The 17,303-nt window shown below is 37.8% G+C and overlaps 1 protein-coding gene across 1 annotated transcript in view; it reads right to left on the bottom strand.

Annotated features, from left to right (window-relative positions):
* CNTNAP5 (contactin associated protein family member 5) overlaps positions 1–17,303 on the bottom strand; it is a 123,160-nt gene that overhangs the window by 45,499 nt on the left and 60,358 nt on the right. The window contains exons 6-10 of the mRNA XM_053472217.1: positions 16,336–16,520; positions 11,836–11,979; positions 8,709–8,973; positions 5,707–5,856; positions 4,046–4,217 (exon numbers count right to left, since the gene is read on the bottom strand). Coding sequence (XP_053328192.1) covers positions 4,046–4,217; positions 5,707–5,856; positions 8,709–8,973; positions 11,836–11,979; positions 16,336–16,520 — 916 coding nt within the window. The remainder of the gene's footprint in view (positions 1–4,045; positions 4,218–5,706; positions 5,857–8,708; positions 8,974–11,835; positions 11,980–16,335; positions 16,521–17,303) is intronic.

Here is a 17,303-nt window from a genome sequence, read left to right as displayed (position 1 = left end):
TAATTTATCTTCAGTGTTAAATGGCTGAGATGGGTTTTTTTTTGAATATTTCTTTAATGGTTTTGTTCATTTGTGACAGTGATGAACTTTTTTGACAGCCAGAAATATATTTTTTTTTGACAGCCGGAAATTTGTGTTTTAAAAAGAGAAATATGTTTCTTTTTTTTTTCTTTTTTGTTATTTTGTCTAAGAGAAAAGTCCGGCTTCAGACCTGTTATTTCGAGCCCATCTTTCCATTAGCGCGACGTAATTTGGTATTGTGTATAGATTGTGTCCTGCAACGCATTTATCCGATGTGTCCCAATTTCTAAATCAGGCTAACAGCTCAAACTACTCCCCGGGGTTCCCGCTGCACAGCTTTCTAGAAGGGACTTCTAACCTCTCCTGGGATCCTGAGTTTCACTTAACCAACGCTGCTCATTTTTCACAATCTTCTACCCTGGGGGGTCTTCATCTGCAATCCTGACCGAGACACTCCACGTTAATTAGAGTCATCGTTATTGCTGACAGGGCTCTAAAATTCTCAAGCTTTAATAGAAACCCAGAACCTGACGGCAGATCGGCCCCATCCGGCCCCCGTCTAGCCACCCCTTTCTCCTGCTGTAAAGACTCAAACCTTAATCAGCCGTTGGTCTCGTCTTACATTCAGGAGCCGTATGTCTACCCCATGCATGTTTAATCCCCTCACTGTATTACCCTCTACCACTTCTGCTGGGAGGCTGCTCCACTTATCTACTGCCTTCTCAGCAAACCAGGGACAGACAATGGAAAGAATGTTACCGAATCTTCTGTCATTATGTTATTAAATATGTAATTAAATATGATGTGTTGTAGTCACAAAAGGTTTTTTTACTCTTTTTTTTTCTACAAAAATACATTTTATTAAACTGAATTCTCCGGTTGCCGTTTAATAAATCTGGGAAAAGTTTGCAACGTTCCGTACTGGAGTCCTGCTGACTCAAATAACACTTTCTGCACAGAATCATTTCAAAGGCAATTGTCCCCAACGATTGAAAAAAGATTTTTTCCGTCCGTGCTCGTGAAATAAATCTAATACTTGTATAGACCTTCAGAGACTCTGCATTTTAACACACGTGTGCAAAGGGCCGCGACACAAATGCACGAGCACGTGAAATGATTGCTGAGCGTAAATACGGAAGGACTTTTCAACGATTTCGGTAAAAGGGTTGGCCCTTAACAAAGGACAGTTAACAAAAATTGTAAACAAATAATCATGGATGTTATTAAAAAAAATCCGGATGGTAAAATGAGAGGTGGATAATTGGAACAGCCTCCCAGCAGAAGTGGTAGAGGGTAATACAGTGAGGATATTAAACATGCGCGGGATAGACATACGGCTCCTGAATCTAAGACGACACCAACGACCGATTAAGGTTTGAGTCTTTACAGCAGGAGAAACGGGCGACTAGACGGGGGCCGATCTGCCGGCAGGTTCTGGGTTTCAAACAAATTCTTATTTTTTATGCAGAAAAAAGAAATCAGTTTGAGTTCCAACTCATCGTTCCAACTTTAAAGTTCAAACAAAAAGAAAACCCCACAGGGTGCGCTCCAAAATCACCTAAAAATATATAAAAAAGACGATATAAGTGAAAATAAATAAATACGGATGAAATGGAAAGTTCCAGCAGGTTCCGCGTACGAGGTAATACAGGGATGTGTTATTTAGAACTTGGCGGCTCCCTGTATGAGTTACTCCCGGAGCCGGATTTTAAATCTTTTAAAGCTGAAAAGCACATGGGGTGTAATTAAGTTTAATCTTGACTTTTTTTGATAAAGTTCTGTACATGCTGCGGGATCAGAAATTCAATCTCCCTGAATTGCCGGCAAATCCCCTAACTGCGAGAATTTATTATATTTCCTCCGAAATACCCAAGACCGCGGCTTTCTGCTGAGTCCCGGCCTCGTCGAATCTTGTTTCTACAGGCGGTATGTATTTATCAACAGAGCACAATACCCAAAATATTGTTCGGAATGACACTTCAACTCCGAGCTTCAGCGGAGGCGGAAAAAAAAACAAAAAAACCACAACATTTATTTCGAGAACAAAAAAAAAAAGGAATTATATAAAAAAAAAAAGAATGAACATTCTATTATAGAATTCTGGCATCTGCTGGGAAAACGGCGGCAGCTCCAATAGGTGGCATAAAAGCTTCCCAAAATAAAGTCAAATCTGTTAAATTATATGTGTTTTACACTCGGAACAAAACCTGCTCTGTGCATTATTTCCAGATCCTCGACAATTTGCTAAAATTCTGTGTGATTTAGAAATGTGAACCCCGCTGTTTATCTTACAATCAACAAATTTACAGATTTATTATTAATTATTATTTTTTTTACAGCACTTAAGTTTGGCTGCTGCTGTTACCTCTGACGTGGATACCCCGGAGTACAGAATCAATGAAGGTGGTCTCTATGAAAAATAAGGTTGCTTTGGGTAAGTGCCCTATACAAAATGCCCTATACCCTGCTATACCCTCATACCCAGCAAACATTCTCACCTCCTAGAAAAGAGGGGAAACAGGGGAGGAGAGAGGGGCGTCAGGGAAGGAGAGAAGGGCTTCAGGGGAGGAAAGAGCGGCTTCAGGGGAGGAGAGAGGGGCATCAGGGGAGGTGAGAGGGGCATCAGGGAGGAGAGAAGGGCTTCAGGGGAGGAGAGAAGGGCTTCAGGGGAGGAGAGTTGAATAAAAGGAAGAGAGAGGAGCATTAGGAGAGGAAAGGAGCAGATGGAAAGAAAGAAGGGGCATCAGGGGAGAAAAGAGGGGCATTGAGATTTGGGGCTCATAGAAGGACTGGCCTAATTAAACAGGGGCACTTGAAAGATATACATATTTTGCTACTATAGAGTTAAGTGATTATTTTTTTAAAATAAATAGTAAAAATGATTTAGATAAAGTAGATTCCTCAAACAATCAAGAAAAGGAGATTTTTTTTAACCATTTGACATCCCATTGGCATTTAAGGTGTTAACAAACTCCCAGTGCTTTCTCGTAGGTTTCTGATAAAAAAAAATTCTGCTTTATTCTACAACAAAGCGCTCAATCAGAGGTTTATTCAGAATAAACGGCGTCGTCAGAAACTCTTTAATTAAGGTGCCATTCACGGGACTCCACTGGATCGCTTTACAGACAGATATCATTTCACTGGTTCTGTACATTTTAGTAAATTGCCTTTACTTATTCATGCCACTTATGCAAACGCTGAGATTTTTTTGTTTTTTTTAAATATGCCTGATAATAAACCGCCGAATAACACATCCATATCTTCTCATGGTTAACGTTTACAGAGAAAAGGTCTTTGCTTTGTCGCAAATGGAGATCTATCAACAAAACCGAGACAACGGCCAAACAAATAGAAACAAATAATTATATGTTTTTTTTAATTATTTCAATATTTCAATATTTTTAATTGCTAGTATAATTGGAATTCTATGTATTTGTCAGTTTTAACCGCAGGGGTTAGTGTGATTGTGTGGTCTTCATGGTCTAAAACATGTTACGGAAACTGAAGTGATGTCGGAACCACGTAGAGGGTGCTCCTTAAGCTAAGTGATCCGATATTGGGTACTTGCAAAGTACTTTAACCCCTTAATGCATTGTTTTCAATGGGTTTAGGGACCGCCCATTGTCCTTAAGGGGTTAATACTCATTCTATGCGGAGGATCCTGCCTGGGAGACTGGGGCATCTATAATGTAAGGAACGTTACGCCATTCTATGTAGATAACATCAATTGTAGCATTATTCTTTGTTAGGAAATGACTTTAACGCAAGATATTTTATGGGTAGAAAGGAACAGCAGTTACCCTACGTCCAGATATTTTAATCTAAAAATTTTAGGGAAAATAACACAAAAGAGACATTCATCCCTGTAAGAATAATCGCTGTGGTCACGACGACTGAGTAGGATTGATGGCGAGTAACACTTCCTTTAAAAGGCACTCGAATTGCTGAAGGTGCAGACACAAGGGCATATGGATACATTTGTATTAAATGCATTGCTGAGTCTACAAAGAAGGGGTCGAATTACCTGTCTCTGATGCCACAAGTATCGATCTGCAAATCGCTGAAATTCCCCACGGAGCCTCGCTGGACTAATATGAGGTCTTTGAGCCGGTTATCAATAAAAATAAGCCTCATGCATCCTTGGAAGGAATCGGTCGGGTTAATACAGGGAGAGTCCGCGGGGCCGTCCGGGCAGCCTATAGAATAGAAAAGAAAAAAAAACAATAGATCTCATCAAAGTTTGGATAATGCGTTTATTTTTTTTATGAGCAGCATTGGCGGATGACCCCGAGGTCCCAATATCCCTGATGTCTCCTTTATTACATAAGCTTTGTCCTGAAATGTGAGGTTATGAAGAAAGAAAAAAAAATCAGCGCACAATAAGCAGCGAGATGGTTTTATTTTATTCCTAATATTATGCTTTTTCATTTTTTTTTCTAAATCTGATCATTCGAGGTCAGAGACTGATTTTATTTTCATTTATTTGTTATTTTATTTTTCTGAGGCTGAAGGACAGAAATATCATTGTTTCTATTAAGTAAAAAGTCAGCCTTTAGAACAGGATATTTGAAAGAAAAAAAATGGAAATATATTAAACATAATGAAGATGCTACTAATGAAGAAGAAGAAGAGGAAGAAGACGAGGGAGGAGAAAAAGGTGAAGAAGAAGTTAAATTAGTTTTTCAACATATTTTGCCCTAAAAAGGATTTCTGTTTAGAAGGCAGGGACATTTTTTTTTATTTTTTTTCAGGGTTTTTACATTAAAAACATTCAAAAAGCTTAAATTAAAATAACCAAGGCTTGTGTGCTTTGTTACTATGTTAACTCGGGGAAGCTGAGATCGGTGGCAGCCTGTGGCAGAGCCAGCATCGTCTGATACATTTCCCTCAACCAATCAACAATAAGAAGCAACTTAACAATAGGGGAGAGATAAATTAATTGGAGATCTCCAATGGGATTGAAAAATGCATGTTACAGGCCAGGTTTAGCTCTTTTTGCTGGAGAGTTTTACTGGGATTGGCAATAACACATAATTAAATTAAAGAGACCAAAGCTACAAAATCATCTGAAAATTCTCACTTTAGTAAAAAAAACCCCAGTCTAAAAACCAGATTTTCTCAGAATGAATGGAAGTGAGTGAGGTTAACCCAAAGCCACAGAACATTTGCCATTAAAAAATGATTAAATCCCACGTTATATATCCCACATCCCGGGGAACCTGACATGGTATGGTCCAACCTCGCATTTGGACAGTAAAGGCATCTAGAAGACCTCTCTTTATTAATTCCTTTCTTCTTTTTCTTTCTCGGTTGATACATTAATGTTACTCATTTGTGAGTCATTCTTCTTCAGAAAAAAAACGTATCTCAACTTTATAAAAGATAACATGAATTATTATAAAAGCAAATGATTTCTGGAAAGTGATTCAGGGAACGATTTGCACTTCATTCCAATGAAAACAATCGACAGAATTACCGATAACTGTAACAAAGGATGCAGAATATGCCATAAATCGGTGCCTGTCATCCGAAGCTCCGTATTATAAACGGAACACCACAAACATGCGGGGCCCTAGTTTTGGTTCTACGATAGGAACATGGTGGCCCTTTAATCAAGCATCAGAAGCCCAATTAACTTTGGCCACCAGTAATCTTCGCCATCATTTAAATCAAAGAAAGCCTCACCTCCGAAGTAGTATTTGCTCCCTGAGTAAATCTGTACAGGAACGTCAACGTGGACAGGAGATGTGGCCCCGTTATCCAGCGTCAGGGTGATGCGATGTCGCCTTGCGTTGATGGTCACCGTGTGCCATTGACCGTCATTTAAACCGCTGCCTGTAAAATTGAGGCTGACATTAAAACGATTGCCAATTATTGGAGGAAAAAGAGCAATTTCAGCTGTGCAGAAACCTAGTTCACCAATCCACTAACAAGAAAATTGTATTATTGGGGCTCGCAGGACCAAAAGTCACCCAAAATTAATGAAATTGATGTTTTTGACAATGTAGGTGTTCAAACAAAACAAAAAAAAGCACCATTCCGGCAACTTTGAACTTTTCAGTGTTTAAACTGTCTAGATGTCTTTGTAGAGAGGAAGATCTAAAGGAAGATACAGATGGGTCGCCGTCAATTCCACGGATTCCCGAACAATTGAAAGCAATCACTGAATTTTTTTATTTTTTTTTTGAAGTTTTCACTTTGAAAAGCCATCAGCTCTTATCTGCCCTTGTACCTTCTGTTCTTCCTTATCACTTACAGTGTTTCACATTCTATCTTTACTGTCTCAAATTTCATGAACCAATGGACTCGAACAATGTCATTTAACACAATGTATTTTAATAAATCCCGAAGATCCCACTGGAAATATAAGAAGCCAATGCTTGTTCAGGGTAATTCCGTCATGAACAATGCAATGTGCGGAATCAACTAGAAATCTGAGAAATTCATTTTTTTTTTTAGGGTTGCCAGATAAGCTCCTTAGGTAATGGAATTTCCCAATCTGTTTGTATTTTAATGCATTTTTTTATCCAAGAGTGAAAAAAGAGTGGATTAAAATATGGACTGTAACAGGGGGCCATGTTTATTCCTTTATTCCGCTTTAGGGAACTTGAGGGGAACGGGCTGTCTTGTCTTGCGAGAAGATCATATGTTGAAATGTGACATATATTCCATATATGTGGAATTAGATCATGTTTAAGGAGGATGATATTCATCCATTATTGTTTGAACAGAAATGTTTGTCGTTATGTAAAAATGTAAAAATGTATCAATGTCTATATGTGGGAACTGACCAAGAATCCTCAAAGAAGGAGAACAAGAGGCCATCATCTAAAGCGAGGAGGTCAGAGTAGAGAGAACACAAAGTACGATAAAAGGTGGCTGAATATTGCTTAAAGCCAGGTGTGAACTAACCACATGCTTAGAAAAAGATGGGTTTAGACGTCTTCGGTGATGAGACCTTTCTGGCCAAAAGAAGAGCTGAAAGTCCTCAGCTGTGAAAGAGGAACCATAAAATTGTGAAGATTTTGGGCATACATAGAAGTAAAGAGGTTCTTGATTTAAAGAAATGATGTACAAGGTGTCTGAGGGTCTCTAATGGTCTTCGGAGCTTTGAAAGTCACTAAATGTATCATGCGATGGTTCATGGACAATGTGAGAAGGGGTTGATGGCAATTAGTGATGGAGAGCCTAGTTAGAGATGTAGACTTTGCTGAATACCAAGGCATGGTTGGCCTCCATTTCATAAGGAATGGGAAGAACCAGAGGGGGAGAAGAAGAAACAAATTAAGACACATCTACCCTAATGATTGACAGCTGGGATACCAAGAGCCTCCTGATCAGCCAGTTATCGGCACGATACCCAAAGGTCGAAGGCATAACAAGTACAAAGTATAAATCTTATGTATTTATTTTCTTTATAGACCGGTCAAAGCTTAGAATCCAAATCAGTGCCGGTCACAAAAAGATTGCTTTTATTTCCGCCAGACAACCAGAGCAGAGAACACGGAACGTTGGACTATGATTCATAACAGACGGCTTTTCGTTTTGTCACCGGAACAAACATTGTGAACATATAAAAGCCGTAAGCAATCTGTTCACCCGTAGATAAAACCGCTCCATTACATACCGGATAATGAGCCATGTTATCTAATGTCTCCATGACTTGTTAATCCCTTCGGTAATTAAACAGTTAATACCTACTCCGCTTTTTTACCCCTTTTTACTACCTTTTTTATCAACAAGCAGAAGATGCGGATCACTTACAAGCCAAGAAAGAACAAATACAAATACTTATTGCAGGAAGATGAACTGAATAGAATGTAAAGATCCCAAATGTATCGGCTCATGACCCGGATCGTCAGAGGAGTCACCCGAGTTACCCAAAATGTATCAGTAAGTAAATAGTATTCTCTGCCATTCATTTCTAGGTTGTAACATCCAGACCCTGAAAACCTCGAATTAATACAATAATCCCTTAAAACCGCCAATGAATGCAAATAATCCCTGAAAACCTCTAATTAAGATAAATAATCCCTGGAAAACCACTAATTAATACAAATAATCCTAATTATACAATCTTTGCTGAAAGTTGCTTGTTTTTAAATCTATTTACTGTATCACCAGGGGGAACACTTTCTGCAAAGCACTTGATCCACTGTAACAAAATGAGGGTAATTTAATAAAATAACATTAAAAACGCTAACATTGAAAGGAAAGGAACATTAATTTAACGAATAACTTTACATTTTCTTATTTTAGCTAAAAATATGTTACATAAGGGCCCTCTTTTAGTTTAAGGCTTTCATGGTACAATGAAGCCTTTTGTCTCTTGGATAGTCTGGAACCCTCAAAGAACCTACTAGAAGATGGCAACAATGTTATTCATTGGGAGTCAGGGCCGCCATTACATATTATTGGGGCCAGTGCTTATTCCAACCAAAAACCACTATTAACTACATAAAACATGTTTATTTAGACCCCCGAACTGTAAAATTTAGGAAAAATAATCCGTCGGGTAAAGAAAGAACAAGAAAGACTTGGAGAGAAGATCTTGGAAAGCGACATACTGCATAAATCTAATCCGAGGCAAAATATGAGGGCTTTGTCTCAAATTTCCCTGTTCGTGTAGTATTTAGCCAAGTGTGTTAAAAATATAAATATTTAAATTAATTGACCGGTTGGTTTACCTGCGCTGACTGGAAGAATGTTATCCATTTCCCTCTGGATCTCAAGGAGTAGCTTTCCAGAAAACAGTTGGAGGACCAGGACACCAGAGCCTCCAGAAAGCTGAGTGGACAGCAGAAGTCCGTCACCGTTCCAGGTCCGAAACTGGAAGCTCACGGAAAGTCCATCTAACTGCGATATACCGGGCAGGAGCAGATAGCTGGTGCCGGAGCTGAGAAAGGTAATGGGTACGATATGGGGCTCCGAGCAAGAAAATGTCACATTGCCCTGGAAGAAAATGATAAAAAAAATGGAAAAAAAATCAACATATTATTCAATTTGACTTTTAATGCACTAATCAAAACTTTATTAGATTTTAAAAATGAACCAAAAAGTAGATTTTGTTCCTGCAGGACTACTTGAAAATACCCTGTTTTCACGAAACCTCCACAAGTGTGGGAATTGTAGATATCCACTAGGTAACATTGTAACTAAAGTAATAACTTCCGTAAAAGATACACCAATCTCTGCGTAAGAAGGAAAGTAAAATATATAATAATTATTCCCGGGTAATAGACTTTCATCAGAGTGTCTAACCGTGTGATTAAGATCAAGCCATTCTATTCTAGTGATTAGGCTAAAATAACAGAGAGAGAACTCCTGAAATCATTATATTATGCCTAAACTTCAACTATTTTAATGAAAACAGTGCAATATTTTGGAGAATTTATTTAATACTGGTAATAAAAGAAGTTGGTGGGACTTCCTCTTTAAAGATACTACAAGCAGGAACCTTGATTTGGATAAGAGCAGGATTAGAGACTATTCACAGCTCAGCAGCAAAATGTCACATAATAGTCCTCCTGCGCTGGCTGCTGATTGCTCCTGGGCTGTAAGCACATAATCCATCACCCCGGCCTTTGAGCCGTCTAATCAGAAAGACGGCTTCTATTTGGAGGCACTAGAGGGTTATGTGTAACAGTGTTACAAGAGCATCATATGCACAATGCTGAAAATGCACCTGAGCTTGATACGTATAAAGGAATTAGCAGCCTCCCAGCAGAGGTGGTAGAGGGTAATACAGTGAGGGTATTAAACATGCATGGGATAGACATACGGCTCCTGAATCTAAGACGAGACCAACGACTGATTAAGGTTTGAGTCTTTACAGCAGGAGAGAGGGGCGACTAGACGGGGGCCGAATGGGGCCGATCTGCCGGGAGGTTCTAGGTTTCTTTACATATTTGTATTGCAGTCCCTGGTGGTTTTTCAAGAAAAACACCTTTAAAAGTTTCAGGTAGAGGCCCAAAAATCATTAATGCCGAGCCCTGCAGGACCCCATTGTAAAAAACCAATGGACACATTCAGAAAAATTCATTATGTTATATAAAGTCATCTGAATTTCAGTAAAATCTGTTTATTCTAACTTCAGCTGTAGTCCCATTGAATGCCCCACTACCTGAAATAAGAAAGGGGCTAATCATTTGTAAGATATATATATATATATAGTAATAAAAAAATATACAAAAATAATTATACAATTATGAAAAAAGTTTTATATTATTATATTATTTTGTAAGTAAATCCAGGACCCATTAGACCATCTGGTTTATTTTGGATGTTTCATATCAGGATTAATTATATATATGTGAGGTCTGGCTTATGTTGAGAAAATATATATTTATTTAAATCTGATTGGTTTAATAAATGTGTACTATATATATATAGTTATTTTATTTTATTTTATTTCATTTTTTTTGTACTCACTAATTCTATAAAGTTATTTTTACTGGAAGGTCTTCCTCTATTCGAATCGCGTTTTTATGTCACCGAGACATCTTCCCTTTACCGATCATCACAACGGAGAAAGAAAATAAAGCGGCTTTTGTTCGCCGCCGAAATGAAAAAGGCATGAGGCTGAACAATGGCTTCCCGAAAACTGTTTGTTCTTCCAGGTTTTTGAATTATTCACAAACAAATTTCACAATGCTTACTCTGATTGGTAAGCGCTGGAAGAAGAAAGGGTACTTTAATCGCCCCCTCCACCCCTCACCTTTAATCACATGTCTCTTCGCACCCACACGGTTTGGCCTCCATGTGAATAAAAGTCACGCCACGTTCGCAAAGGTTTTTTTTTCTTCTTCTATGATGTCGTAATTGAAAGTGACAACTCGTAGCGCTGCAGCAGAAAACTTCTTCGCATTTCCATTAAATGTAAAGATTGCCTGCTCTCCTACTGTTTCTGAGATTGGCTGCCGCCTTACAGTCCGCGGCACATTTCTGTGCAAAGCGGTAATAGCGATGTTCTCATTTTCTCTTTTTAGCTTCGGAATGATCCCCCCCCCCCGTAATAGGCAACTTGAGATCTGACGTTGTTCTTAAATTGGAAACGCTATTGCCTCATGAGAGACGTGGGCCAGGGCGCCTCTGCAACCACGCTATGTAACCACACTCTGAACTCAAAGGGTTAAACGCATTTTACGCATGTGCTGCTACATGATATGCTGTATGTCTACGGATTTACTAATCCAGGAAAACTTGGGTCAATTTTATCACCCAAACCAAGAAAACGAAGGCCGATTCCTCCTAAACATCTACGATCGGCCCCATTCGGCCCCCGTCTAGTCTGCCGTTTCTCCTGCTGTAAAGACTCAAACCTTAATCAGTCATTGGTCTCGTCTTAGATTCAGGAGCCATATGTCTATCCAATGCATGTTTAATCCCCTCACTGTATTACCCTCTACCACTTCTGCCAAGATGCTGTTCTGCGTATCTACTACCCTCTCAGTAAAGTAAAGACCGTTGCTTGGAATCCATTTTTAAATTGTATTTTTGTTCTCCTTTTGTAATTGTCTACCTGCCTATGTAAACACAATGTGAGTTTATCGAACGTATTGTAGAAAAAAAAATAAAAAGTAAAAAATATATATATATATATATAGGAGAAAAGAAGGAAGAGAAAAGACAGAGAGACGGCGGTGAGGAGGGGAGAGAGGAGAGGGGATGGGGGAGGAGGGGAGAGAGGAGAGGGGATGGGGGAGGAAGCGAGAGAGATAATACCAGGTATTGTGGTTAGAAGCAGATGACGCAGCAGATTATACCGGTAATTATTATAATGACATGGTTGAACAGAAAACATTATTTTCTTACCACAATGTAGATCTGAGGTTTGCGTCTCTTGGCCAGATCAATAATATTCACTCCGTTGTAATAAAGATTTTCTATGCAGCCGTGAAAATTCCTTCTCAGGAACGTCCCCGGTTTTCCTGGAACTGGAATCCCTCCAAAACTGAACTTTGGTAAATAAAAAAATAAAAAAAACTTTCCTCATTCTTTTTCTTGTATAATAAATATCAGGAATATTGAGAGGTAAATGTGTTTCTTTCCATCAACATCACAATCCATTTAATTCCCCAAATCACGAAATAATAAATATTATTATTATATTTGAATGTTTATATCATTATAAAATATTATTATTATTATTATTATTATGGTTAGCAACCATTTTTTTATCAACCAGGTTGAGAAAATTATGTATTCAATTATGGACAGAAAAATATTTATTACAATTATGGACAATATTACAGATATAGAAACACTACGGAACCAAATCCCCCCCCCCAAAATATATTCCTTAAATGTTAAAATATAGAAAGAAAAATAGATAATAGTCATACCTGTAAACTCTCCCGGTATGACCCGGAGTCACAGGTTGAAGACTCATTGTTTGACCACACCCACTATCTGCCCACTTCCCCTCCTACTCCCTGCCCATTAAAGACTGTCTGCTGCTAGCCCCACCCATATGCACAGCTAGAACTGCCCCATGGACAGATGGCTCCACCTCCATGAATGGCTAGCCTTATGAAGCCACTAATGCAGGAGAGGGAGAGCTCTGGGTAGCCCGGAAGTTCTCGGCTACCATAATAGTGTTTTGAATACATTGTAGTCATAGTAAATATCAAAGCTTTTTATGGTAGTTAGTTTGATATACAAAAAAAATTAGCCAGGCACCACCATGTTACCGCCGCACAGTGATTTGTGCAATTGCCGCCATTCCAAGATAAGGAGCACAGATTGGGACAACCAGCAGTCCAGAACATAAGTTTAGAACCTTTCAGGAACCCAACTGAAACATCTAACCAAAGACTGACAGGATACAAAATAACAGAAAGAATGTTGGCAAATTTGTTACAGACGATACCTTTACCGTCTAACTAGAGTCCGTTGGAGAGTAAGCTCTGAAGAACTCTGCCTCTTGTGTATCTTAAAGGTTCCTCCATCAGCCATTATATACTTTGTATTTGCAAAAGCCAATGTCTAAACATCCAACGACTCTTATATTCCTCTGCCCAGAACACCAACGGAAAGAAACCTCCTTTCTCTTGGAGCTTCTTATTTTCACAGATAAGGTTTCTAAAAGACCTTTGATAGAAAAACCTTCACCGGGATAATATTTTGTGCCATTAATAAAATTAGGACTTTTAAATCTCCACCAGCCGTACTTCCGGGTCACAAGATGACATTTCCAATCGCCTTTGGTTGTTTAAAAGCAGTAAAGACTATTTACCAAATAAAACATAAATATTACTTCTCCGAAGCCACTGGGATGTGCATCGCTGATCCGAAATAAAATCCACGTTTACTGTCCTTTATGGAGCTTGTAAAAGAGAAAGGGAACACACAATACCACATGTGTACCTGCATTATTATTACTTTACTGATGCGCTATAAAGCTGGGGACATCTAAACTAATCTTTATTGTTCACTGACTTGTGAAATGGTAACCCCCAAAAACATAAAGCAATCCTTCATTTTAAGCAAATGCCAGGGAGATTTATATACCTAGAGCACAGCACAGATTTTATTGCTAAAAAAAAAAAACAGTATATTTTTACTCGTAAAAAATGGAAGCGGAAAAAGGAAACAAAGCCTAAACTATTTCTCTTTCTTTTATCTGTATCTCGATCTTACTGATCACAACTCTAAATAATCCTATGTAATGGTATTTATAAATTAAAATAAGTATGTATTATATATACATTAGAAACAGTTAAGTTCAACCAGCCATGCAAGTGTGTCCAGATCCCCTTGATACAAATTTACACTGCTACGAGACCAATGCCTATCCTATGTAATAGTATTTCCAAATTAAGTGATACATATGTATTAGAATCCCATCTAGCGTGTATCAAGTTGGAGAAGTCATCTTAACTCCCTGTTCGGCATAATTATTCCTCCTCGTTACGTTATCTCTCAGTATTGTTAAGTTGCTGATTGGTTCGGCAGCCTTTCAGAACTTCGGATAACGTTAGCTTATTTTCCCCTGAACTTCTAAACTAAAAAAAAAAAAAAAATACAGTAAATATTAAACAAATCGCAAGCTATGGATAGTTTTAACAAATTAACTAAGTTACCCTAAAAGCCTTTCCTAATATGGATACATATGACTTTATGGGATCTTATTAAAAAAGTCATTTGTCTAAAGTGTTAAATATACTAATTAAATCTGTGCTTAAACTGTTTTTCAGCGTTGGGATTTCATTGTTATGTAATTTATTGTTGGAACTAATTGCTTTAATTGTATCACTGTGTATTTTTTAGATGGTTAATGCATAATTCCACATAGAATTTTAGAACAATCCTAAAGTACCGTGTGTGGGATTTTGCATTGTTTAGAGCGTTGGGCTCGTTCTGTTTCAAAATCACAAATATATCATCAGGCATTGAAAGTGTAATAATTCGGTGATGTCATAATGCAGATACGCTTGTGACTAATAAACATGATATACCCTACAAGATAATCCAAAAGCAAACCAGAACATGGTTAACCCTAGTGAGCCCTGTAATGTCAACGAAGGAACCCATTCAACAAAATCCACTTTAACCCCTTCCAATTACAACTCTCATCATGTATATCCAGGAGCTACAATGATGCGGGTTGCTTATCCTTTGGTGTTGTTATTTCTTAAACTAATTGTTGAATTGTGTATTAGGAAATTTGTATCAAAATGTAACAAAGACCAAAAAGCTAAAACCAGTTAATTGACGACAGGTTTGGATCCCGGGGTAATTTGCATCATTGAAGACTTTTCTCAGTCCAGCGTATGGATATTGGAACATTCTTGTCTGTTATTAATTGTTGACGACCCAACGCAGATGTTGAGGTCAGACTCGTCAGAAACTGGCAGTACTCGCCATGCAGAAACACGATCGCAAATCGAGACAACGTACCAAAAGCACCCACACACAAGAACTCCATAAATACAATATTTTATAGAACCTTGGAGATTTATCTTGCCAAAAACTCAGATCCTGAATGTTACTCAATACAACCTCAGCCCAGCGGAAAACATTCACAACCTGCCGCATATAAAAAATGTATACTTTATAAAAACACCAACTGTTACACAAATTCTATGTGGGAACCGTTTCAGTCTGATAAACAAAATTGGAAAAGAAAACAGTGCAATAACCTTCAGAATTTTCTGTATTGGCTGAACCTGATATACAATATTGGTATAGTAACAAAAATAAAAAATAAAATAAAAAACATATAAGGGTATTAGTCTGTAGTCAATAAGCCTAGACCAGCCTAGACTGTGTTTTATGTCTAGATTCATGTAAAAAAAATAATAAATGTTAAAACAATACTCAAGGATCCAAGGGATCCAAGTCCCAGGCCACGAAGTCAGGCGCCAACCACTCAACATTGAATACAAATTTAACAAGCAATTGGATAGTTACATTTAGGTTAAACAAGCCATAAAAATGTGTCCAGATCCCCTTGATACAAATTTAAACAGCTACAAAACAAGTGCAACCTTTTCATATTACCTTCAAATTGAAATTATGTATTTATTTAACTTTTTAATGGGATGTTAAATTATTTTCTACAGATTACTATAACCACTAGAAAATCTAAACTCAAAAAAGTATCAATCTAATACCACTTCGGCGAGGTTATTTCAATTGATTGCTATGTAGTTTTTTTTCAGCACTCACAATCTTAATTTACAAGTGCTAATCTGAGTAATTAAAACTCTAACTAAAATTTTATTTTTACCCCTGCTAAAGCCAATTCAGTTTTATAGAGCCCACTTGGCTGGATTTAACACAGAAAGTAAATCTACCACAACAATCTAATAGGAAATCCATAGATTGCAAAAATAATAGAAAATATTGATACATTATATCCCAGTTATTGAATTCAGACCAATATTCCTAAATGTTTAACCTGCATTCTCCATCATGACTGTGTACCCTATAGGCACATTTAAATGAATTTTGTGAATGGGCATGTTTTGTACTAAAACACAAATTGCACCAATAAAAATATTAAAAAAAAAAATTCTTCAACAAAATATTCCAGTAATTCAACACTGAATTCAGAATTATTTTTCTCTAAACTGGAATCACTTCAGAATTTTTTTTTTTTTATTTAACACATTTGTGCAGAGCCAAGTTTTATCACAATTTTATAAATGTTAACACATTATATGCTTTTAACTCCTGAGTTATCATAAAAACAGCAGAATTTTGGCAGCTATATTTGGATAAGAGAAGTTTTTTTGTATAGCACAGCGTGATTTAGCATTGCAGTAGGTAGTGGAAAAAAAAAAAACAATTCTAAAACAATAAACACACCTCATAATCTATGTCCAAATCATCGGAATCACCTTTGGTTCGAAAATGCTGGGTGTGTTTGTCGACCGTGAAGTTCACCTGCTTGTTGAATCGTTCTATGGTGACGGAGTGCCAGTGTTGGTCATCCAGGAGACTACCCAACGTCACCACTGTGTGCGTATTCCCAAAACGGCGCTTCGCATCACCTGCCGAACATTACCAAGGGAGCAATCGATTAAAAAAAAAAAAAATACAAATTCCGTCAATATGACCTTTCCAATGTTGATAAAATGATGTGATTGTAGCAATATTCCTAGAGTTTTAATGTATTTTATATATTATTTTTTCTCAATATGCTCCTTCTCTTTTCCAAAGTTCTCATATTTATTAAAGAAAAAAAGAATATTATTGACCCAAAGAGAAATCTGGGTCAAGAAGGATTTTGTGTCCAATTTAGGGCAAGAAAGTAGGTGGAAGCTTGTAGCCCCCCCCCCAGGCTGGAATGATGATGTCGAGGTGGCCCTGGCACTTTAAGGCCTGTGGCCCCCTAATGTCATAGGTGAAGCTGACAGCTAGACATTTGTCGCTACATCTTTAAGCTCATGGCAGCCAGGCATATCCACTTGCCTACCAGGCCAATGCCAGATGGCCAATCCAACCTGGTTCATCCCACCAACCTCACAAGGCAAACATGTCATCAGACGTCATGCCTGTATAGGGTCACATGACATATGCTTCCGGGCGATTCTTCCCCAACCTTTTCCCCATTTTCAGAAATGGCGGCATGATGTCACACATCTATCACAAGCACGTTCATTAAAAATAAAGCCTAATGGCAGAGGGTCTCAAAGCGACTGCTCCCGATTTCTACTACATGGAGAAGAATGTAGAATGAGAACACTATATATGTATTAAACGGCTGAGAAAATGATTTGGGTTCCTTCCCAATGTATTTCAACGAACATAAGATAGTAGAAAATAATAAAAAA

The sequence above is a fragment of the Spea bombifrons genome, chromosome 7 (genome assembly GCF_027358695.1).
Source record: "Spea bombifrons isolate aSpeBom1 chromosome 7, aSpeBom1.2.pri, whole genome shotgun sequence".
NCBI lineage: Eukaryota > Metazoa > Chordata > Amphibia > Anura > Pelobatidae > Spea > Spea bombifrons.
Note: the sequence above shows the minus strand (reverse complement) of the source record. Positions and strands in the feature narration are given on the sequence as shown.